General features: G+C 40.9%; 1 protein-coding gene across 6 annotated transcripts; it reads right to left on the bottom strand.

Annotated features, from left to right (window-relative positions):
- Positions 1-1,240: 1,240 nt before the first annotated feature.
- Positions 1,241-25,748, bottom strand: si:dkey-222b8.1 (uncharacterized protein LOC560317 homolog). Of its 6 annotated transcripts, none has more exons than XM_034126226.1 (13): positions 25,440-25,748; positions 22,347-22,422; positions 17,137-17,380; positions 15,449-15,647; positions 15,310-15,333; positions 13,465-13,665; positions 12,734-12,991; positions 11,648-11,746; positions 11,045-11,098; positions 10,639-10,822; positions 8,983-9,151; positions 8,369-8,507; positions 1,241-5,964 (listed from the first exon to the last, which is right to left on the bottom strand). In XM_034126226.1, exons 1-13 carry the CDS (start codon positions 25,441-25,443, stop codon positions 5,753-5,755), a joined length of 1,863 nt encoding a protein of 620 aa, XP_033982117.1. In that variant the 5' UTR covers positions 25,444-25,748; the 3' UTR covers positions 1,241-5,752. The 6 variants fall into 6 exon arrangements, with proteins under 6 accessions (XP_033982117.1, XP_033982113.1, XP_033982114.1 ...); XM_034126222.1 differs by having other exon boundaries at positions 11,648-11,749; positions 25,440-25,747; XM_034126223.1 differs by having other exon boundaries at positions 11,648-11,749; positions 13,465-13,662; positions 25,440-25,747.
- Between the last annotated feature and the right edge of the window lie 162 nt (positions 25,749-25,910).

The raw sequence follows: 25,910 nt of genomic DNA, 5'->3' as shown, positions 1-25,910 counted from the left end.
CCTAACCCAAACCCTACCTTAACCCTTACCTAACCTTAACCCTTACCTAACCCAAACCCTAACCTTAACCCTTACCCTAACCTTAACCCTAACCTTAACCCTAACCCTAACCTTAACCCTTACCCTAACCCAAACCCTAACCCAAACCCTAACCTTAACCCTTACCCTAACCCAAACCCTAACCTTAACCCTTACCCCTAACCCTAACCCAAACCCTAACCTTAACCCTTACCCTAACCCTAACCTTAACCCTTACCCTAACCCTAACCCTTACCCTAACTGAGGAATAACCCAAATATTAGAGAGGCAAACTCCCTCAATAAAGAACCAAATGAATAAATGAGAGGCAAAGTCATTGGATGTCCTGTTCTGATCTGCTGTTTGGAATACTAGTATGTATCATGTATCATATACCAGGTCACATTTAGCGTATTGTATTTATTTATTTTGTACATACTGTATATAGTTCATTCATTGCTTTTGCAACATGATGTTTCACTATTTTATATAACTTTGTTTCTTCTTGCACTATTGTAATTGTTTTCAAAATAGTTTCAGTGTTTTATGATTGATATATTCATGTCCCATTGTTAGAGGAGACTTGATGTCGGCCATATCTCCACTGTAGCTGTGCATATGATGATACAGGCTTTGGACCTCGTTCCAAACAAAGTACAGACTTGAAAGTGTTATGAGCCATTCTGAATGTTGTTCAACTTCTGCTGTATGTTAGGATAGTCTCCCATACACTAGATAGCACACCACTTTAAAGTCCATACTGCCACCTACTGTACGAGACTGTGTGACATCACACATGTTCCTTTCTCTTTCTTTATAGGACACATCATGTCATTTGACCCAAGTTGGGATGCTTTCAATCAGATACACTGGAGGTTGGATTGTATAGTACAATTATTGTCAATATATGATGATATTGCATAAGATCCACTGCATGTTTTGGGTATGTGATAACTCATGACAGCTATAACAGTAAGACACCTGCAGCTTCCTGGATCTGCTTCCATGTATATCTAATAGTTCTAGTTGAACACATATTAGTATCATAGTGAGTGATCAGTGTGAGGTCCTCAGTGGGTTCTAGTCAAATAAGAAACTGAAACTGCGTGAATGATATTATGTATAGAATATAATGCTATTTGTATATGAAAATACTTCATCCTCCCCCCCCCCAGTGAAACAGTATTTCATCATTAACATGTGTATAAATATGACAGTACAATATGTTTATCTCTTTTAATATACAGTCAACATTACAAGAGCAGCACATCTTTACAATAAAACTACAAAATCAAAGAACCATATATTTCAGGAAGCCAAATCAAAAGATTTAGTACATATAGTGTTTGTAGTGTGTCAGCATGGTGTGTGTTAAATGTGTAATGAATGGGATGTGTGTGTTTCTCAGGATCTGGGTACTGAATGTTCATGAGGATGGATTGCAGTGGGTTTGGAATAGGTGGAGATCACTTTCATCCAGAGCTTTTATTACAAATGTGTATTGTTGGATATCAACATTAAATGAATTCTATATTTTAAATGATTTAACCTAAACCTTTTCTGAGTGTCTTTTTGAGCTCTAGGTTTTACACATGTTCAGTTGAAAGCAAAACTCTAGCACAGTAACCAGATCATTTAGAGCTTTCAAACCACTCTCAGTCTTCATCAGTAGATGGGGTTTGCTCACAGACTTCTGAGTAGTAGTATTATTATATCCACTGATGAAGGCCATGAGTAGCGGAAGAGGAAATTAAGAGTTTGGATAGTTGTCACACAGCCACTGAACCGTCCAATCACAGCAGAGGAAGAATGAATTGTCGTGAACACAAAGGACACTATATTATGACAAGTGTCTTCTTAGTGTACACAGATCATTTCATCTCTGCTTCACATGATGCAGCATGATCCTGTTCCTCTACAGACAGGACACACATCGTACTCATGGGGGGGGCCGTGGCTCTGACGCAGTGGACTCCATAGAAGCAAACGTCAGACTGCACATTAAAGCTTTCTGTTTCAAAGTGAGAACCCTTGAAGTAAGAGGCCTTGGGTCTGGAAAAACAGGGATGTCATATTTACTAAGTAAACATTTCTGAGATGTTTCTTGGAGGGAATGATGTCATCTGCAGCCATGGAATGTCACTTAGTACACAAGTGCACATTCAGGGTACGTTGGACTTTTTGAGTTGGATCATTTCGATTTTTGGTGTGATTTTGAATCCAGCCCTCAATGGGTTGATGAGTTTGGTGTCCTTTAACTATTTTTGGGTCATTTTGTTCTCAACCAATTACACAATGGATATAAATAAAGATGTCTGACTTAAATATGTTGTCACTTATCTTAATATGTAACTTTAACCTTTAACCTAATTCAGATTTTTGTAAGAGTTCAAAAATGTGATTTTGTGATAAATGAAACAATTTGTTCAAGAATATGTTAGTGGATAAATCAAGTGTCCAACTGAGAGAGGACTTATTGGCATCTATAAAGCCATTTTCAAATGTATTTTTGAATCATTCTGATTTTGTTGGATGTTTCTTTTTCCTTATTTTAGATTGTTCTGCAATTGGTACTAGTACGTTAAATAATGTTTTGCTGATTTGACTTCCACTTAAGTAACATTTTGTATTCAGTACTTTTACTTGTAACAAGAGTATGCACAGTTTGGTTTTAGCACTTTTACTTAGGTAAATGATTTGAATTCTGGTCATATGGTCGTCACTGCGGGGAAGATAGAGTATCTTGGTGGTAGACTTCAGATGAACATGCACAAATGTTTGATTTGTCTCTACAGACAAGCTATTTCCCTCTGAGAAGTATCAAATAAAGCATCATTTGACATTTTTAAAATGACAAACCCACAAAATGACAGTTGAAGCTGGGTTTAGTTCTCTGGACATGTACATCCACAGATGTGCACAGATACAGGCGCTGAATGCAAAGCACTTGTGGACATGTGTTCGAGGTGATGTGTGTGTGATGGGGATAATCCTCTGATGATGATGATGATGATGATGATGGTGATGAAGGGTTTGCTCATTATCTGAGAAAGCCTGCTTGTACCTCCCTGAACATGGGCAGCAGAGCAGAGATAAATATGACATCTATTTGAGTTGTCCATGCTAAGATTAAAATAGTGCAACGCGTACTCATTCATGTTTTACACTCACAAAAGGCAATAAATAATACTACTCAGGTAAGATGAGTGCTCTCTTAATACTATCTCTAGAAGAAAGTTGGACACATTGTGATATCTTCATTGAACTACACAGATACCTGAGGGAACCACAGAATAACACCCAAAGACTGAAACATCTGAAATCACAATGTGCAACATGAACCTTCATGTGTGGAGAGAGAAACCTGCGTGTGTGTGTGTGTGTGTGTGTGTGTGTGTGTGTGTGTGTGAGGGTCCAGTGTTGGTGCATCTATGGCTGAGAACAAAAGGCACAAATCACAAATATGCATATGGCTGATGTTTGATAAGCAGCTGAATCACATGACCTCTCCTCTCAGCACTCCACAGAACGAGCCGTCAGAACATTACCCACTCTTGGATCTAAACTCCCTGTAGTAGATGGTACCATTTGATACTGGTTACATTGTACCCTTTCATTGGGTCCACACCACTAAACACATGTAGAAGAAAATGACACCCGTAAAATAAAATGTGACTTAGATTGTGGTCGAATACTCTTTTTTTCTTAGGAAGGTTCCTAACGGAGGGAAATGACCCGGAAGTACCTCAGTGTCAGTCATGATAAGAGCTGTTTGATTAGATGATGGGAAAAGAGCTTCAATGCTTCCTTTATTATCTGAGCCATCCTTTATGAAACACTGGAGATAATGCTGTCCCACAATTCCTTGCATTGTTGGAGAAGCCTGTGACATAAGATTTTCAACTACATAATTACTCTGTAGCTATGTCAGATTGACAATAAAGAACCTTGAACCTTGAACCTTACGGCCGCAACATTTAAAGTGACACAGCGTTCAGTCATTCACGGGAGAGAAACATTGGGAAGGACTAACTTTAACTGGGAGTGTTCCCTACACATCAACCTCATGTAACCACGATCACATGATCAGCACACAGCCAATCATCTAAATGCTGTGTATGGTTCAACTCTGTACTTATTTGACTTTTATTATAAAAGAAGAGCGCATCATTTTTTAAAGATAGCTTAATTAGGGATCAACAAATCCATCCAAATAACCAAACAGAGTGGTGCAGGAATGAGTCCTGAAACCCTGAAATGAGTCAGCATTTTAGCACCTCCGGTTCCCTCATCTTGGAATCAACAGTTTTTTGAACATGTTTGTGGTTGAAACCATGAAATAAGGTCTGTGGTTACCACAAGCTAAGGAGATTTGAATGTTTTTTATGTCAGTAAATACCCCACGTGTAAATATCTGAAGCTTGTATGCAGGGGCGCCGCTTGCCAACAGGCAAGGCAGGCAACTGCTTGGGGCCCCGGACCAGAAGGACAAAACATGTAAGTATCATAAACGTGTGTTTTCCAGAGAGAATTTTCTGCAAAATTCCCAAATCCAATAAAAAATCCCATTCTTTTTTATCGAGAGGTCTAGCGATGCTATCTTCCGGGGTCAGCCTACAAAAAGATGTCATCAGTGCACCACTCTATTAGCTGCATGATTAAAAGCAGGATTACTTGAGCCTGATATCAGCATGATAGTCTGCTTTGGTTGGGCCACATATAAAAAACAGGGCTCTGATTGAAATAGAGTGAGCACACTGTCAGAGATGAGAACAGAGAGGCACTCAGGTTTCTGTCTCCGGAGCTATTCAGTCATCGGTATAAGTTCTGCTCATCGGTCCAATCATCAAGTTCTGCACAGCACAGCACGCTACATCATAAAGCTAAAGGAACGCAAACTAAGGGAGTGTTGGAGCCAGAATGCTAACAGAGGGCTGCTCTCACCCACTTCAGCCAGTCAGTGAAGAACAGTGTGTGCGCTTCAGGCGGAGAACGTAATCGTGACTTTGCACTGTAGTTATGAGGTATTTTGGCTTTTGGTTACATACAGGGTAGCACTGTTTCATTACAAAGAACAACAACACTACTTAAAGCTAAATGTTTTTGGCTTTTTAGTCTTTTGGTACAAAAATAATATAGCTTGAGCTGAGCGTAATAAGAGGGCTAACCAGCTATCGATGCTAACAGTTTGAGTTGAGATGGACATACAGTACGAGCACAGAGATGACATAAACACTGGGCTCCTTTATGCATCCATCTGCCACCCAAACACACCTGTAACACTGTGTGTATTCACTGTGAATGAACTCCATTACTTTTGACATGTCTGTGTTTTGTCATGAATTAATTTGCAGAACACTGCTACAATTTCAAGAAATCCCAATTGCATATAGGGAAACTGGATTTCTGCAGTGCATACAAATGTCTTCAGAACACAGGTTGGTGAGAATCTTTCCTCCCTTGTGTTTGACTTTAGATTGCAGAGTAAAGCATTAGAAACATGTGTGTGTGTCTGTGTGGCTGCAGACAGTTTGGTTGCAGTGTGTGTGCGTGTGTGCATTGATTGTTAAAAGCATAATGTTATTGGTCCTCGATGTTTCCTGTATTTCTCATTGATTTGCTTCGTGTATCAATTTAATAGCATATTTGGCAACAGGTGTATGTGTGTGTGTGTGTGTGTATGTGTGTGAGTGTGTGTGCACATTCATACAGTTCATATTGAACACGTTGGTCCTCAGTTAGCAGGCCCTGGGTCTGCCAATGGCATAGTGTGCAGCACCTCGTCCAGCAGCTGCAGAGCGCGGTGCAGGTGGACCTCCACCCAGCAGGGGGTGTGTTTGATGCTCTGCCGGGGGTAGTCGGGCCCCCAACCCTTTACGAAGCTGAGCCGCAGGATACATAGACGCCTCAGGTCGTCCACCCCGATCCCCGCGGCTGCAGACAGACCTGTGAGAGGAGAGGGACACATCACGTCAGGGAGCCTTTCTGTACTCATCATGGGCTTTAGAAGGAGGCTTACATTACTTATGCTGTGCCTTTTGCTCAGCCTGTGGTATCACTGCTTGCATCTTTCAGACAGACTTTTACACTCACTAAACACATTGAGCTTCTTTGGGACCAATACACCTCCCATCCAAAAAACAAGCCATTTTGCGAGAAAAACCCCCGATGATGCTGCTGTAAGTTAGAATGGAAGTCCTACAATACTGAAATGAAAAGGCTAGTAAGGAAAACAAAAGATGAAGATTACAAGTGAATAAAGCAGCGGTTCCCAACCTGTGGGTCACGCCCCCCTAGTGGTCCGCGAAGGCATGGCAAGTTGGCCGCCAAATTATTATTTTTATTATTATTATTTTAATTTTTTTGTACAGGCAAAAGACACAAACATGGACATAACAATACCATATAGGAGATGACATTCCCATCTCAGACAAAAACAAAACAAAAACAGAAGAAATAAAGATACAGTCAGTAGGATCAACATTTCACAAACAAAAATACAACATGGCATATTTACTGTTCCTTTGATCCCACTCTTCGTTAGAGCTCATTATTTCCCATTTCATGGCGTGTTGGCCACCCTTTGATTTTTTGTGGCAATCATTTTTTCCAAAAGAAAAGGTATTTTTAATCTACTCTTCAAACACCTTAAATCAAGATTACTCTGATTGACTTTTAAAAAGATGTATTTTAGCCAGAAGAATAGTTGTATTTATTAACTGTGTGCGGCCTTCATCTAAAAGCCCAAATAAAATATTAAAGGGGGTAAATGTAAATTCAATATTTGACGCCAAATAATTTGCAAAACATTAGGATTTGTGTGGAAACATTTTCATTATTAAGATTATTTTTTATTTGAACCTCTTTTCCTTTCTCTTTCTTGATCCTTCTTAGCAACGGTCATTACAGTCCTTGACAGCGGTCTGTTCTACTGGATTAACAACGTGTCACATGTTCTGAATTGACTAATCAGAACTTTATTTAGCCTCCGTATTTCTTATGGTTGAATGTGGGCCGCGAAAACATTTTTGATTCTTAAGTGGGCCCTGAGTTGAAAAAGGTTGTGAACCGCTGGAATAAAGCATGCAAGTAACACCTGTCCACTCCTAAAGAGGAAAAACCGCCACTTGACTAACTCTGGTGCATTGACCGCAACGTCTATCGATGTGCACTGTCCCTGTTAAATAAATGTATTATAATGTAGCAGCAGCATATAGTATATATAGAAATCCCCAAAATCCTAAAACATGTACAGCAGACTTGAAATAAAGTTTACAAACACAATTTAATCTTCAGTATCCCAACACTGCTCAAAGCTGCATGAGTGGGCTCAACTACTAACACGTCACTAGGGATGGGTATCGTTTGAAATGTATCGATTCCGATTCCGGTTCTGCTTATCGATTCCGGTTCTTATCGATTCCGGTTCTTATCGATTCCCCGTTTCGATTCCAAAATTGTAAAAGAAAGAGGTCAAACATTTAGATAACAAAAATATCTTTATTCTTTTAAGCTTTAACTGACATTTTTACAAATAAAAAATATACATGCAATACAAATGTATTGCACAATAGCTGTGCTTTATTTGAACTGAGCTATGCCTGTGGCAAGGCATTACACTGTGCCTTGTCTTTTTCTTTTTTAGTGTAGTGGAGCCTCACTTTAGAGCGTTTACCACGACCCATCTTTGGCGTTATGAAGTGACTGAGCTCGTGAACTGTCTATGGGAGGGCGGGGGGAGCCCCGCTGCGGGGCCACTGTGGAACTCTGTCGCCGCAACTTACATGATGCCGTTTAAAAAAAAATTAAGGGCGGTGCCGGTCGTCAACGGCCCGCTGACGACTGGCCGTTCTGTGATTCTCCAGAACACACAGATGGCCAGTCCGCCCTTACCCTGGCTGTATTCCACCGGGTCACCGCGGCGCAGACGGACGCGCGGTGCAGACGGACCCACGGTGCAGACGGACCCGGTGGAATAAAGGGTCTACCGCGTTTAGGAACCGTTAAGCCGAACCGAAATTGTGTATTTTGTATGGGTACCCGGTACCCGGCATTTTCTTATCGGTTCTCATCTGGAACCGAGTTTCGGTTCCCAACCCTACACGTCACCATTTCATATACTTGTTATCTGTCACGATCTTGGTGTTATGTCACGGTTTTAGTTTTGTGTGTCTGGTAATGGGTTTTGTTTTGCTGTTCTGTTCTCCCTGTCTCATGTTTTCCTCCTTGTTTCTTGTCTGGTCCTTCTCCCTGTGTTTTGGTGGTATATATATATATATATATATATTAGTTCCTACCTTGAGCCTTAAACTCTTCATTGTACATTTAGCATGTTTCTGATTGTACTCACTAACTGCAGGTGCGATGCCTCCGACGCTGCCTGGCCCGGGGATGTTTCCTGCCACAGCAGCAGCCTGCGCTGCAGCTGCAGCCTGCGCAGTCGCAGCCTGCTGCTGCATCTGTCTGTGGCACTGCCGCAGGTCAAACACCTGAGAGACACAGAGCACATTACAACTTTCATTCTTTAATCCCACTCCAACTGTTCATATAGCGCTATATTTGCCAATAACAATGACTAACTTCAAATGGATGTGACTTATTTGTTTGTGTCTCGCAACCTATGAGATCAATGCTTATAGTTCAATGCTATATAAATATCTTATAAATACTGATACACCACTGTATGTATTGTAATATGCAACACATATTGTAGTGCAACGTGTGCATTTTTACTTTAACTTCCCATATAAAATAATGATATTCTATTTCATTTGATCTTTAACTGGACATCATACTTTTACTTGATTATGTTTTTATAAATACTTTTTTCATTTTTATAATTTTATTTATTTCCTTCTCAAATGGAGCAAGTCTCGCAAAACCCAATTTCCCCAGGATAAATCAAGTATTGTGATTCTGATAATTGCATGCTACTTGAAGATGTGTGTGTGAGTGTGTGCGGACCTTGATGTAGGCCCCGGGGTAGATCTTGTGCACAGCGTCCCCTGGGGCCCGGCCGGCCTCTCTGTCCAGGTAGTAGCTCTGTACGAACACAGCGTGGTCGCTCATGCAGCGCATCCACACATCGCCCTCCCCACGGCACTCCAGCTGCACGCCTTTACCTATGTGCAACCTGGAACACACACATGTGGAACCTCCCTTCATTTATTGGTAACAATGAATATTATTATACTGGCCTTGGCTGCAGAGATTACGGGGTACTCCACCAGTGTCTGATTGAAAATAAATGTGATGTTAGTTAGTTAGCATACAAGTGTAGTCCTAAAGCCTCCAGTCCTGACTTCAGAGGACAGCTCATCTGGAACAGAAAAGATGGTTGGAAAGTCCATTTTCCTGAAATGACCAAGAAGTATCAGCCATGATCCTTTAGGAAAGGACAGGAGAAAATGCTGTCCCACAATTCCTTGCGGCCACAACAATTAACGCGACGCATCATTCACGGAAACAACCTATTGTGACCAAGAAATGCAGATCTTGTAAGTTACAGTGCTTATTTAGCATTTTATAATTTATGCCTTAAAGGTCTCTTATTATCCTATTTTTCAGCATATATTATAGGTCTCAGATATATAAAAATATATAAAAAACATGTCTATGATGTGTTTTGCTCAAAATACCAAACAGATCATGCATCTTAGACATCCCTCATATCCCTCTATTCCAGCCCTGCTAGAGAAATGCTGATTTTGGGAGGGGGAGCTAATGCCTGCTCAGAATTCTACCGGCAGATACTTATAATTCTGCTGTGATTAAATGCCATCATTTTCCAAACCACATCAAGGATCTTTTCTGAAACAGTATGGAGCTCAAATGTTTTTTCTCTTGCAGGTGAGTTCCTTTTTTTATTTCCTGCTTCTTCACACATACTCTCTCCAGTACAGGTTAGCTCTGAGTGTTAGCGATGCTAATGTAAACAAAGATCATATTACTTCCAAAACACGTCACGCATTGTTTCTGATAGCAACTTTCTGATAGTGCTGTGCGTCCACATTTCCGATATGACGTGATTTATGTCATATCGGACGCAAATCTGGATCAGCTCTGTTGTTTCCCCATTTTTAGAGATTTGGGTACGGAGGAAAAGAGAGAGGGTTTTGTTTTCTGACGCTGCGTGAGTTCCCTGACACACCGGGGACACATATTTATGTATAAAAGACATCAAAAAGTGCATTTAGCATGATAGGTCCCCTTTAAAGTGCTTATATGTTTCCAACTTTCAACAATATGTTATCTGAAAACCCTCTTCTCATCTGGGCCAAACATTGGTTGTGTAGGAGTTGTCCAAAAATGAGCTCATATTTGTTTTCCTAACCACTATTCCTTAACCTCAGGGTAAAACGTATTGGGGTTAAGCAGAGACTCAGGAAAAGACAACTGCGGTTGAAATTAAAAAAATGAAAAGCGAAACATAAAGATTGCTCGCACTCACCCTCACCCACCGGTCCACATATTAATCGGCATGAATCCCAATTAGTATGATAAATGCATAACTTGTTAGGCCTACACAGCTATCAGTGTGCTATCATAGGTTAGTAGAGGAGGAGATTGATACCTCTAGTGGCTCATCGCACTCAGATGAATGTATTGTAATGTACACACCTGGCTCTTTCACTTGCGTCTGTGCGGTGGACGTTGCTCAGCTGGCCGAGGCAGAAGCGGTCTCCTCCTGACGGGTCGACGTAACCGTCCACGGTGACCACCGGGCAGCTGGAGGGCACCTTGAACATCTCCCCCACCTGAACGTCCATTTCAAAGTAGGAGATGGAGCACCAAAACTCTGGTCCTGCAATCAAACCGGGCACACAGGGAGTCAGGGTCCTGACAGCTTTGAGCCCAGATGTTACGCATTCTGCAGCAGACATATGAATCATAGCAGATACTCGAATAAATGTACAAATAAAGATTATACATCCTCTTAAAACCTTACAACCTAGAGTGCATCAGCTTTTCCATGGTCGACAGTTGTGTATATGAGCATTGACAGATAACAGTGATCATCTCTAACCTGGGTGGTTGGACACAGATGGAGGGAAAGAGGTGGTGCCATGATGCTGGGACCCTGAAAGCAGAAGGATAAGAACATTGGTGTGAAGTAAAATAAAACAAAGCTGTACATACACGTTAAACTTGAAGTGGATACTTGTGAATAGTGCGGGAGTGAGCATGTATGTCTCACAGGCATACAGGATACTTTAGGAGTTATACAGGGACTATATTTGCATTACAACCTTGTTGCACCACATTAGCACTTCATCGAGTAACTTTGAAATAAATGTAATTCTCTATATGTCAGACTTGAAAAAGTAAGCTTTGGTAATCATACAATATTAATAATACACTTTACTCATATAGCTAATTTCCTACAATGTACTTAAATAAAAGTAAAACCACAAAAGACGGCTGAAATTAGAACAAGGCTAAGGGACATGAACGGAGAGGAAGCAAAGACTTAAATCAATCATATCAGATAAATCACCATCATCAGTTTGCTTTAGATAATAGACTTCACATAAGATACAGCACCTGAAAAGGAGCGTGTGAGGAGTTTTGTGTGTGAAAGCCACAGAAAGACAGTGAACATCATGTTTGGAAGGACACAATGTCTTACAGTGGTGGTTGGTATGATGGAGGGGGGGTTGTTGGTGACCCTGCCCATTCTGCTGGGGTCCTATAGGAGTGTAGGAGGCTGTGCTGCTGCCGGTCCACACTGCTGAATGACAGGAAGAGACAAATGGTCAGTGTACAGTCAAAAAAGCCCCTTGTCCTGCAGTTTGATTAAAAACATCATGAGGACGAGGAAACATGTGAAGGTGAACTCATGATATGCTCAAAATATCATACTGCTCCTACACCATGGTGGACACGTGTTTTATTTTTGTGATTTTCATGCAACTTTATTCATAAAATGAGAACAGTGATACATCTATCCTGAACAATTTCACTGTCCAAAACACATCACACCTACTCAGAAACAAAAGAAAGTGTACATTTGAACAGGATAGTGATAGGATGTCATGACTACCACTTTAGATTTAGCTGCCATAAGGAATTGTGGTTAAGGCAACATATTTCCTTTGGTAAAAGTTGATTAGACTTCAGTTAAAGATACATCAGAAAGGAAGCAGCTTTGCTTAGCATTCAGAGAACTGCACCAGCTCTTCATGGTGCAGACAGAGATACTTCATTTCACTCAGTTAGGAACATTCCAGCATAAAAGAATATTCCACCACAGCTCAGGTGCAGTGTTCATCGAAGTACATTGCAACAGTTTACAATGTTCCTTTATTCCCCAGTTTATTATTGATTGTGAAAAGTAGCCTTTGAATATTCAAGAGTTGCCCTTAAGTGAGTAAAATAATCCAATCTGTTTCACTTTGAAACGTGTCGCCTGACTGCTTGTGCATTTATGTAATGATTACATACATACATTTCGTTTTCTATGTCCATGAGCGGAAAAATACAATTACTTATACAATTTAAGACTGCAACAAATTCCAATTTTATTATCATCATATTCAGTATTTGTCTATTTAAGTCTGTATAAACTGAGCAGTCAGATATAAATATGACAATATATCCTTGTATGTACTGTATGTTAGTGTGTGTGTGCGTGCGTGCGTGTGTGTGTGTGTGTGTGTGTGTGTGTGTGTGCGTGCGTGCGTGCGTGCGTGCGTGTGTGTGTGTGTGGACTCACTGTGGAAGGCCGCCTGGCTCTGAGAGTGTTTATTGCTGCTGTACCCGTTCTGTCCATGCGAGTGAGAAGGAGGTAGGGGGGGCTGCTGTGGGTGGGGGGGCTGTGAGGGTTGCTGGCCAGCCTGTTGCTGAGGAGTGGGTTGGGTCGGGGTCAGAGGTCGTGGAGCCGGGGTCATGCCCTGAGCCTGTGGAGATGGCGTTTGGAGCCGTCCGTCAGGGTGGCCCCCCTGCAGAGGCAGCATGGAGCCGGAGCCGGACACTAAGGGAGAGCAGAGCACACAGAGTCAGGCTGACTCCCCCCCGCAGCTGGCAGCAGCTACACATCATCACACATCAACCCTCAGGTGGCAAGGTCCAAAACATTTACAGATTTTACAGATCCGTTTCTCTTGTGAACATCCATATGTCCAATACGTGTGTAAAGAAAATCTGAAAAGTGGGTATTTTCTTTGTTTGATGTTCAATACACCACACAGCAGCTTTTAAGGATGATAAAACTATTATTTCCGCTAAGCGCAGATTCTTTGTTTTCATCAGAAAGAGGAAGGGGCCAGCAATTTGCCAGGCAGTGACGTAGCGCTGCTCTCTTCTATTATATCAAGATGTGATTGTTATAAAAACATAAAAAATAGCGCTGGGTGCATTTTTTAGATGAAATGCTGGGAGGAGGCTCTGCCAGTCTTTGTTAACCATGTGATAGTAAACACAGAATTATGATAATGAGGAGCTGACCTTTGGGTGAGACAGGCAGGTTGTATCTGGTGACGGGTGGGGGTCCATGGGGCTCAGAGGAGAGCTGTGGCTGCCCGTAGAGGTCTGCAGGAGGGAGCTTCAGGGCTGCTTGGTGGTCAGACAGAGGCATGCCAGGCGGGAGGTCCATCTGTATGCAGTCATGGATGTACTCCTCTTTGATCAGGCCGCCGCCGGCTGCTGCTGTCGGGCATGAGGGACAGTCACTACGCTGTACAGCAGTGTGTTGGACATAAACTACATCAGGTCATCAGACGATTTAATTGGTGCTCAATATCTCAATATATGACCCTTTTTCACCATGAAATCACTGAAGGGGCCAAACCAACATTGTTTATGATAATAAATGATAACATGATATGGTGTACTGACATGATGAGATGTTGTGTGAAAGTCTTAAGATAATATATAAATCAAATGAACTAAATAAAACATGTTCAGTGTGGTCACTGATGAAAGCATAGACGCAGCACTCTCACAGTTTGGTTAGTCTATAATCAGAAGTAGGTCTAACCATGTCAAATCTGAAATCTGGTGGCATTGTGTGGCATGTACCCTGTTCTGGTCACACAGAGAGGAAAGCTTCTAAAGGATCATACCATTTAACCCAGCACTATTGTAGTCTTTATGTTATGACAGCATTCAGTTCATACTTGACTTGATAGCTTATTCACACAAGGCCATCACATTCAGTACAGAGTGCATGAGAGAAAAAGGCTTTAGCATTTAGTCATTCTAGTTTAGTATTACTTAAGCTAAAAGTATTTCTTAAGTAAAATTCTAAATATTAATAAAATATTTGTTATTAAAGTACCAAAAGTAAGAGTATGCGTCATGGCCTATTTTAGAATAATACATTTGTATTATTGGATTATGAATATTGATACATTAATGTGTGTACCACTGCTGCTAAAACTGGAGCTCATTTGAATAAGGTTGTATACTGATGCTGGATAAGCTAACCTATAATTATATGTCAATGTTTATTTATGAATTGAAATTTCTTTTTTAACAGGTAATAATGTGAATCTGTAAAGTAACTAAAACTTTCAAATACATTTAGAGGAGTAAAATGTACACATGTACTGTGTATATACATATATATGACAACCTTGCTACTTGCTCCTTTGAAAATGTTAAAGCAATGAAAGCATAAAAAAGTAGCTGTAACAAATGCTATGGCTGCATTCAAAGTGTTGACTATAAGTGACAGTGTGCAAGATTTGGCGCCATCTAGCTTTGCAGTTGCAGATTTTGCAACTGCAAGTAAGAACAACGTTGTTACTGCCGTTTCACCTGGCTCCTTCTGTAGAGTTGAGAAAAACACAACTCCTACTTTCAGGTGATTATTGACTAATGAAAACATAATTCTGAATATAATATTCATTACTTTGGAGCGAATGTAGCTAAAGTCTGTAGGGGCTTGTGAAGCGAAGAGTTGCTGGTTGAAGTCCCAGAAAGGACCAAGCATGGAGAGTAGACTTGTACTTTGAGAGGTGCCAGTTCATCTCCTGACTACTGCCCTGGAGCATGGCACCAGGTCTCTTCACACTGCTTCCAAGGCGCTGTATAGTAGCTGACCACTGCTCCTTATACTAGGATGGGTTAAATGCAGATTTCACTGTGTGTGCAAAGTGCATGTGTGTGACCATCAAAGAGGAATTCATTGTAATCCTCCATTTTTATAATTTCCTATATTCCATTTCACATTACACACTGATCCTTTAAAACAATCCTTGGCCTAATCGTTGTACAGGCAGGTACAGTTTGAAACAAGACATGGTAGTTTGCAGTAATCATGATGTGGTGCAGTGGTATGAAACTCACCTGTGTTTTGAAGGCTGAGACCAACTGTGAGAGAAGACAGAAATACGTGAGATCAAAACGTCACTATCATGCATCAGAAACAACAAAAAGTGGGGATGAGATTAATACATTTTGCTAGTGCTAAATCAGAGAGCAGAACCTGAGAAGTATGAAGCTGACGTACCGATGCCAGGCGACACCACCCTCTCGTAGTGGTAGGGGTTGACGCAGACGTTGTCGTACTTCAGGTCAAAGGCGTACTGGCAGAACTTGACATGCTTGAGTTCATTTTTGTGGAGGTCGGGCCAGCGCCACAACCGTGCATAAATGACGTGAGGAAAACCTTTCCTCCCCGCCACCTGAGTAGAGATCACAGCATCATGTTAGCCTCCATCATTCTCACCAGAAATACAGTAACGTTATATCTTCAATTGAAAAAAGCCTGCAATTCAGAAGTGATATAACATAATCCTATTAAAGGGGCCCTTTAATGCTAATTTTCTGATTCATTTTAGTATTTAGTGTCTCTACTATGACATCATTCCATGCTTTAATGTTCAAAAAGCTCTTTATTTCTCTCATACTGCCAGTTCTGCAGCACCTCTTTTCACCCTCTGTCTGAAACCAGAGCCCAGTCTCTCTGATTGGTTAGCTGGCCGGCTCTGTTCCGTAGTGATGTCTCTATTGGCGCGTTTCCACTACAGCGCGGAGCCCCGTTTAAGAGGGCTGTGACGTCAGCGGCCCGTCTTTGGTTGCGTTTCCACTTGGCCTAGTACCGGCCGGCGGGTCCTAATTCACAGTTTTTCTGGCCTCATAAAATCGTGGGTCTAGGGCCAGAGACAACGAGGCTGAGTCGGGCTGAGTATGCTAAACTAGAGAGAGAATCGCTGGCAAGGGGGCTACAACTACAACAAGATGGACATATTTGACCGTGATTTAATTGTAATACACGTTTCAAAATGATGCCGAAGTAACAACATACTGATACCGGTTAGTAAAAACCATGAATTAATGCTTTGTCAAGTCTGCAGACAGACGGCAGGCGAAAAACCTTTTAAAATGCGTGTTTTCTAAATGGAGATTGGCTAAGCTAACGCAATATATGCTCCGACCGTCCACACTCACAACAACGGCCTATACAGACATAAATAAAGCAGCGACTGTATTCGCCATGACACAGGCAGTCTGTGGTGTGTACTTGTTTCACTTTTGTCTAGTTTCTGAACATATCTGAGGAGCTGTGAGCTGTGAGTGCTAACAGCTAACGGCTGTGTTGTTTTTCTGGGGTTCTCATTGAAGATGACGTCACGGCTCCGCCTACACTGCGTTACTATAGATACTACCCCAGTTCCTAAACTGTAATGGAAATGCGCCATAAAGTGAGCCAGTCCTAACGAGGCCTAGCCATACCGAGCGAGGCCGAGCGAGGCCGTGTAGTGGAAATGCGCCATAAGTTATGGAAGTAAACAAAGGAGTCCAATGGAGGCATTTCAGGCAATTTTTACCTTTGCAGACATAATAACATGCACAAAAACCTATAGCTCACACTACAAGAGAGGAAACACCCCCCAAAGAATAATAGGGCCCCTTTAAAACATGAAAAATACAATAAATGACTACCAAGAATATCACAAACCCAAAACAAAACGACTAACAAGACTTGCACAGGCAACCCTTATAGCTCTGAACATTGAATACGATTTGAATGGAAAATGACAATGCAAATTAAACTGTGAAAATCCTAATTTAAGAATATTATAATTGTATTTGCAGAAGGAAGAAACCTAGAATAAATGATAACAACAGTGATATGTAATTGTTGCTGCTGCGTGTTAGAGGAGCACCTACCTGCAGCCGTCCATCCAGCGTCCTCTGGATGGTCACACACTTGCTGGGATGTACGCCGTTGGTTGTGATGGCGGTGATGAGCGAGTCCAGCTCGTCCTTCTTCTCCTTCAGCTTCTTCACCAGGCTCTCGATGGCCCGCTTGGCGAAGCCCTCGTTCTCCCCGCCCTGCCTGTGGCACATGAGGCTGTGCACGATGCTGAGGCAGGCGTCATTGCTGCTCGGAGGGTTCACTGACATGATGCTGCTGCCACAACACACAGGAACAGGCTACGTTAGGATTAATGAGCACAAATGGTCAACTCTAACTGGCACTCATACCAGATTGACTGGTACAGATTCTAAACACCCCAACTCCAGAATATACAATTATTCATCATGACGTGAGCCACACGAGAGACTGCTTAGAATGGCAAGTAAGGACAAATGCACTTCAACACCATAGACTTGTCTACAGGAGCAATTGGGGTTAAGTATCTTGCCCAAGGACACTTGCCCTGACTGCAGGGAGTTGGATTGAACTGCACTCCCTCTGATTGGTAGATGCTTATTTGCACCACCGTCACTTCTATGATCTTATATGGGATACCATGCTTGCTTCAGACTGACTTCATGATGGATATTTGTCCAGATAAAGGTTCTGTGTAATGATGCCCCCGGACCCCCCTACAGGATGTGAGGTCCACCTCCCACTTAAATCATGTTCACATGGATAGGATACTAAATACATTTGCACACATCTTGTGTCCATATCTTTCTGTTTGGGTGGTCATGCCACAACCATGCACGTGCATGCATGCGCGAGTGATCTTAATGTGGATTTGGCACACTGATCACATGCCATTTTTTTTTTTAAATGGCACATATCAAAAAGGTTGCTGACCCCTGCTCTAGATGAAAGGAAAGGAGGTTGCAAACTTCCTTTATAACCTCCTTTAGCTTAGGAAACACTGGACCTTCCTTTACGAAAGGAGAGGAGAAAATGCTGGCCCACAATGCCTTGCAGCCGCAGCATTTGCCGTCACACAACAGTCGGCCGTTCACGGAAACAACCGATTATGACCGAGAAATGATATCATGAAAGTTACGGTGCTTATTAAGCATTTTAAAACGTATGTGGTAAGTTGCCAAAGTGCTTTGTTTTGAATGTTCATCAGTATTATAATCAAAAAGAGAAATATGAACGTTAGTTTTTACTGAAATGATCAAATAAAGTCAACATTTCACAGTCTTTACTGAGCTGTGTGGGGTTTGTTCAACTTTGAAAAGATGTTTGAATGGTGATATACACAGTGATAGATGTTAAGGACTAACGTTTATAATAAATACATTTGTATTGATTTTAAGATCTTTTCATACAATCATACGTATTGGGATCATTTGTATTAATGTGGACCGGAGGGAGAGGGTGACGAGCATAAGTTTCACTTTCCTTTTTTATTTCAATTCCAACTTTGGTCATGAAGAATATGTTTCTCTGTTGTCCCCGTTCATAAAGCACAACAGCATCAGAGCACGGTGCAGAGTCTCTAGATGAGTTTACAGTAGTCCCTCGTTCTTATTAAACATCCATGTTGTAGTCCGCTGTATAGAAAACTGTAGTTTCCATAGTTTCCCCACAGCAGCAGACGCACATTTATGACCTCCGCTGGCGCATCATAAACACGTTGGATAGTGAAAGTGCAGTCGATTCTCTAAAGTACCGCAGTCTCTTCTCCTAAGTCCTTTTGAATTCTCCTATCCACTATCCCTTAACCCCGTGACGTTTCACTCAGAGGTCAAGGGATAGACGATAGGGTTAGAATTTAGGAGCTGATTTTTGGATTATTCGACTGCAACCCATGTGTTTAATAGTCTTATGGCCTGTGGGATGAAACTGTCCCTGAGTCTGGTGGTTTTAGTCCGGATGCTGCGGTACCGCCTGCCAGACGGCAGCAGACAGAACAGTTTGTGGCTGGGGTGATGGGGGTCTTTTTTAATCCTGAGGGCTTTCTTCCTGATCTGCTGGGAGTAAAGTTCCCCCATGGTGTGGAGTGGTCTGCTGTGCAGTTTTCACCACCCTCTGTAGAGTCTTACGATTGAGGTCGGTGCAGCTGCCGTACCAGGCCGTGATGCATCCAGTCAGGATGCTCTCTATGGTGCACGTCTGCGTTGTTGGGTCTCGTGTCTCTCAACTTCCTCTTGACAAAACCCCATAAAGGTTTAGCTCAGGCCAGTTTGCTGGCCAATCAAGCACAGTTATTCCATGGTCATTAAACCAGGTCTTAGTACTTTTGGCAGTGTGGGCAGGTGCCAAGTCCTACTGGAAAATGAAATCAGCATCTCCATAAAGCTTTTCAGAGGAAGGAAGATTATCGTATCCAGGACATGGGCTACAACTGTCGAATTACTCGTGTCAAGTCACTCCTGAACCAGAGAACATCAGAAGCGTCTTACCTGGGCTAAGGAGAAAAAGAACTTGCTCAGTGGTCCAAAGTCCTCCTTTCAGATTCAAGTACATTTTGCATTTCATTTGGAAATCAAGGTCCCGGAGTCTGGAGGAAGTGTTTGGAGGCACAGAATCCAAGTTGCTCGAGGTCTAGCTTAAAGTTTCCACAGTCAGTGATGATTTGGGGAGCCATGCTGATGCTGTTGGTCCACTGGGTTTTATTAACTCCGAAGTCAACGCAGCCGTCTACCAGGACATTTTAGAGCACTTCATGCTTCCTTCCTCTGAAAAGCTTTATGGAGATGCTGATTTCATTTTCCAGCAGGACTTGGCACCTGCCCACACTGCCAACAGTACTAAGACCTGGTTTAGTGACCATGGAATTACTGTGCTTGATTGGCCAGCAAACTGAGCTGAACCTTTATGTGGTTTTGTCAAGAGGAAGTTGAGAGACACGAGACCCAACAACGCAGACGAGCTGAAGGCTAACATGCTAAAGGAGGCCAAACCAAGTACTGAGTGTATACACAATGAACATACTTTTCAGAGGGTCGACATTTCTGTATTAGAAATCTGTTTTTGTATTGGTCTTATGTAATATTCTAATTTTCTGAGATACTGAATTTTTGGTTTTCATTAGCTGCGAGCCGCAATCATCAAGATTAAAACAAATAAACGCTTGAAATAATTCACTTTGTGTGTAATGAATCTATTTAATATATGAGTTTCACCTTTTAAATTGAAATACTGAAATTAATTAACCTTTCCACGATATTCAAATGTATAGAAACAATGTAAATAAAAACTCTAGAGATATTTTATCACCTTCCCTCAATCACAGCACTCAGCTCTTACATTTCTAAATCAATCATAGATATGAGTTATCATCTGTAAACAGTTGCTAACTACAATTCACTTCTAGTCCTCTCTGTACCCCATGTCCACATTCCAGAAGAAGCTTGGATTTTAGGCAACAACAGCGCTAAGGTTTTCTGATTGAACATCCTTAAAGCTAGCATGCTTACTGATTATCTTCCCACTATCTAAAGTGTCAGAGATGACAGCTCCCAGGTCACACTAAGGAAAGTTAGAGTTCTCAACAACACAGACACAAAGAGACAGACTATAGAAACAATAGTATATGCTATATAAACTGTATATTATGTGCTAGTAAAACATAATGTATGATGTTCGGGTATTAAGCATGGTGTTCAGCGTCACATACAGTATGTCATAATGTGTACTCACATTAGAACTATTTCTTGACCGTGAGTATATGTGCTTGTATATGCATTTATATACCGTACCATACACATTTCTTAGAATATTTGTACCGCCTTTATATTAGCCTTTGTACCTTTCATCAGTTTGTTGCTAAATGCAGTGCATGGGGAGATGGCCCTGTAAGGATGGGAAGCTTAAAGAACGCATCATTTCTCTACTGCGCTTCTATTGTCACACAAAACTAGATGTTCAAGCCACAAGATTCCCTCTAGGCGCTCCTGGGATATCGCTTTCACACGAATGGGATGGATGGACAAAGGCCCAAAAATAAAGCTGCCAACACCAATGATGAGGGTCAAGAGCACTGAACATTTGGATGCTTGGTATGACCTTAATGAGCACGGGCATGAATTGGTAGTGTCAGGTAGGACCTTTGAAGGAAGCACAAGATAACCCTTGTGTATACTGAGGATTTTGGTCTACTGTAAAGTTTGATCTATTTGATGAAATATAAAATGTTGGGCTTAGAGAACTAATAGTTCTCTACCGTTTGCAAACGTCTTTGATAACTATTAATCAGAGAAAGTCTATAGTTCAGTATGTCAGTCACAAAACTTGATATCAAAAAACCAACCAGTCACTGAGTTCTGTACAATCTGTAGAGCTTTTAAAGAGATTTGATTAATACTCAAGGTGTGCTGAAATGTTCAACGCATCTGCATCTCTAAAAGTTCAAATATAGCGTGTGGGAAACACCTCAAATCTCTAGTGAAGATGCTAAGATGGGGGAGATAGCCCTCCATCTGCTGGCAACATAACATTATGTTTGCTGCTTCCTGTATCTTAGGGAATATTTGACTGACACAGTGCATCAGTAGATATGATCTGTTTTTGGGGTCTAATAGTCCAGGGCACTATCAAAAAAATCATATTATAATTGTGTAGTTCCACTATAGATATTTCCCAGTCAGTTCAAAGCACATTGGAACAGCTTCAAACCTAAAGCCCTTGTTTAACATCTGTGTGTAACAGTTGTGGAGCCAAGTAAAGTCAGCTACAGTAAATCCACCTGATCAGATGACCAATCACTGACATGAACACACATCATGAAAGGCATTCCTCATACAAATGAGTGTAAACCTTGCACATTCCTCTGTATATGTTGCACATCTCTGTTCAATGCTCACTCTTTTAAATCTTTACACCTTTTACACTATAAATTCTGTAATACTGCATATTTTGTTTTTCAGAGTAGTTTGCCATATACTTTGTGTACTTACTTTTTGGTATATTTCTTGAATACTTTCTTTCAATTTTACAATAGTTTTAAAAAAAGCTTTTATAATAGTTCTATATTTGCTGCATTTGTTTGACTTCATTGTCCTTATTGTGTTATGTATGCACCACTATACACCAAAGCATATTCCTTGTATGTGTAAACTTAGCAATAAAGCTGGTTCTGATCCTGGTCCAAATGCATATTAGCTACCTTACTTTTAGTTATGGTATTTCCAAGGTATGACACTTTGTTGCTGTCATGTGTGTTTGCTGTCTTGCTTACCTGGTATTAAGTTGGTCGGCCAATGAGTGACCAGAAAGTTCCCCAGCATCGTGATGGCCAAGCTCTGAGTCAGTCCCTGTTAGTGGAGCGGAGAGCAGGAGTTAGTAGATTCCAGTTAGGTGTGGAATCCAACAGAAATCAGAGAGTAACAACGGTACAAAGAGGAATAAGGACCTTTACTAGTCAATATGTAACACCAGAATAATACCAATAGTTCATCACATTGATTTTCATATCGTCTGTGCATATTAGCTTTGTATGTGCTTTTGTGTCTGTTGTGTGTTAATGGGTTTGTATATTAGGGCTTTTCATTGGGCGTAAGTGCTCTATATGTGCTGCAATCGTGCGTCAATTGTGCTCGTGTGTGTTTTCTGTGCTTATGTGCTCGTGTGTGTTTTCTTCAAATGCCATCAACCTGTCAGGGACTGCCTCTATGGCTAAATCTGTGATCTTCTCAGATAAATAAATATAAATACAATAATAATAATAATAATAATAATAAGAGCTGCACAATTTGGAGAAAATGCAATATCAATCATATTGATTGATATTGCAATTGTAATATTATTCGCGATAATAAAGGGAATCATGCAAAATGCACTTTTGTACATAGTTATCGAAAAAGAAAAGAAAGTGATCATTATGTTATATTTTTAAGAGTGTCTGTACCAAACCGTTTATTTAATTTAGTCTGTAGAATAAAGTTATTAAGAATGATATGTTCACCTTTTATGCCTTTGCCAAATATTGCACTTACTATGACCCTAGTGGATGAATTTGTGCAGCCTTTATCATACCAATAATAATGTGTATCTACTTTGTGAGTGACACAAAGGGAATTGTGTCCCGGGTCTGAAAAAGCACTGACTCTTACCATTTCCCATATTGCAAAGAGATGAACGTCTTCGATCAGACCTCTTTACATTTGACACACTCTCAGTTTGTAACACAAGTTATATTCTAAACTAGTCTCCATATGCAAACCGAGTCACCAAACCTTGATGACAGTATTTAGCTTTTTCTCCAAAGTGCAGAATATGCAAACAAATGTAATACATGATAGGTCAACGTAATACATTGGTGTCAAATGGATACAATGTAAATGTTTAAAATTTATTTGTATTATCAGCTAAATCTACTTGAACAATCCAAAGCAATGGTAGCCTACTTGCATCATTATGAGCTCCTCACATACACCCTGCACATTTCAGCTGATTTCAATCTGATCAAACTAAAATGACTAGGCATAGGCTTTTATAAATAAATAAAAATACTAGTACTGATTTCAGCTCATTGAGATTGTATGGAGCCTGTACATTTATCAATTAATCCAATTGAATGATAATAAAAAAGAAATTGAATAAAAATAACAATTGTTTTATCAGAAGTAGGGGAAACTTGGTGGGGAGGATTACAACTAGTTTATAAGATGTGTTATCAAATATGTTTTGCTGCTCCAGACATATTGTATTTGCTGGCAAAATGTCTCTTTTGATGGTAAAGGTCTCTGACCAACGAAATGTGGTAATTACCCATACCATTTAAAGAAGATTATATATGAAAAGTTGTATTTATTTGTACAATACTATTATAGTATGATTTATTGTACAAAACTGTTTTAATAACAGTTTGTGTCACACAAATATGAACTGCGACCTTACAGGGTGTGAATACTGTACTGGTGACTAGGAGATTGCAACCAAACATACATCTCATTTTATTTTTTATATTAAAATTGCTTCAATAATGATGTTTCTTTTTACAAAATGTCAATCAGAACATGTGAATTCCTTTATTAGTCCTGCAGCGGCGAGATGTACAGCGTTACAGCAGAAGTCACGAAGCAGGTGAAAAAGGCAATAAATGATAAACAGTACGCTAACATATTAAATATAGAGGGAAAGCACACATTAGTAATAGAAAGGAAATGAAAGGCTAATAAGTACTCATCCATGGATACAAATGATTAGCAGCATTATAATAGCTAAGTGAACATATTAAGGTTTTGAGTTATATAAAAGGATGTTTTGCTCATAAATATGATTATTGCACAGTAGAATTGCACAAGGTGTTTGTATTGCAATGTATTCAATCTGCCCTTCCCTATCTGCTCTCTAACTTCTTCAGAAAGGAACATGTTACATTGTGAAAGTAGCTATTGCAGTGTTCATTCACAACACACAGTTATTACAAAACAATAAACAGTCTTTCAATTTCGCTTTTTGTCTCAACAAGCATAGTATTCTTATAATATGTATTGTATTACAATAATATTAGAATTCTATTTATTTATGCAATAATAGTATAATTTATTGTCAAAAACTGTTTTTCGTTACACTCCAGTAAATATGAACTGCAACCTTACATACATGAGACATGCATGAACTGCAACCTTACATACATGAGACATGCAACCTTACATACATGAGACATGCAACCTTACATACATGAGACATGCAACCTTACATACATGAGACATGCAACCTTACATATATGAGACATGCATACATCTAGTTACTGATGTTTACATTCACATCATTTATTAAAGCTCAATACCCCATGCATCATGCAGGCCTAAGCATGCTGTCACCTGTTACCTGTGACTGACACACACACGCACGCACACGCACACGCACACGCACACACACACACACACACACATACACATACACATACACATACACATACACACACCTTCCATGTCTGCTCTCAAACATCATCATACGGGTCCTAACGTGTAGCCCCGCACTTCAAATGAGAACTTGGTCTGTGTTCCATACATGCACTTCACTGACATACCACACTGGAACCCTATATAAATACATGAGACATTTGAATGCGGACTGATGTATCTGACTGCTTGATAGAAGGAACTCGATACAGTACATGGAGAAGCAGAAACAGTACAATGTCGGCCAGTGTGAGAGACTCAGACAACAGAAGAGTGGACAGGAACAGGTTACTTTACAGTAAGCAACAATTTAGCCAGCTAATGTGCCTGTCTGACTTCCCCCTCATTTTCCCGGCTCTCCTGGTTGCAACACTAGTGAGGACAGGGGTAGGAAAAGATGGAGACCAATAGTTTGTACTTACACATCAGCCGGAGTGGATAGAAGAAGTTGGGCAGAAAGATAGCAAGCCGTACGTGTGGTCTGTGTTTATACTCCTTTGTATTAATCCTATGTAACGAACCGCTGTGCCTTTACGCGGCTAATGTCTCCCTAAAGTCCTGTAATGTAACGAGCTAGTGTTTATTTCCCGGCTTTCTAGGCTAAAGCGCTAGCTTGATGTTTCTCGGTTGTTTTATCCTTTTATCAGCCCCACTGTCTCCTCGTGCATCCTGTCTGTTCCCCTCGCGCACGCCACAATAACAATAGAGGGGAGACGTCGTGCGCGTCAGTGTCTCGACATGCTGTAGCCAATAGGCGCTCAGCTCTCACAGGGACCACCGCGTTCAGCCAATCACGTACAGACTCTCACAGCAGGGCCGCGAGCTAGGGTCTGTCTGGTTCGTCTAGATTGACAGGTCTGCGAGACTGTTTTTTTAAGGTGGCGCCGCTGAGA

This window comes from Trematomus bernacchii, unplaced genomic scaffold (assembly GCF_902827165.1).
Source record: "Trematomus bernacchii unplaced genomic scaffold, fTreBer1.1, whole genome shotgun sequence".
Taxonomy (NCBI): Eukaryota; Metazoa; Chordata; class Actinopteri; order Perciformes; family Nototheniidae; genus Trematomus; species Trematomus bernacchii.
This window is presented reverse-complemented; position numbering and strand designations above follow the sequence as displayed.

Bases quoted from the DNA above. Each gene is read 5' to 3' on its own strand.
- si:dkey-222b8.1 (XM_034126222.1), bottom strand. The intron at 15,648-17,136 runs GTAGGTGCTCCT...ATCTCTACTCAG, and splicing joins CGCTGGATGGACGGCTGCAG to GTGGCGGGGAGGAAAGGTTT. The intron at 9,152-10,638 runs GTGTGTACATTA...TGTGTGTTCCAG, and splicing joins GACGCAAGTGAAAGAGCCAG to GTTGCACATAGGTAAAGGCG.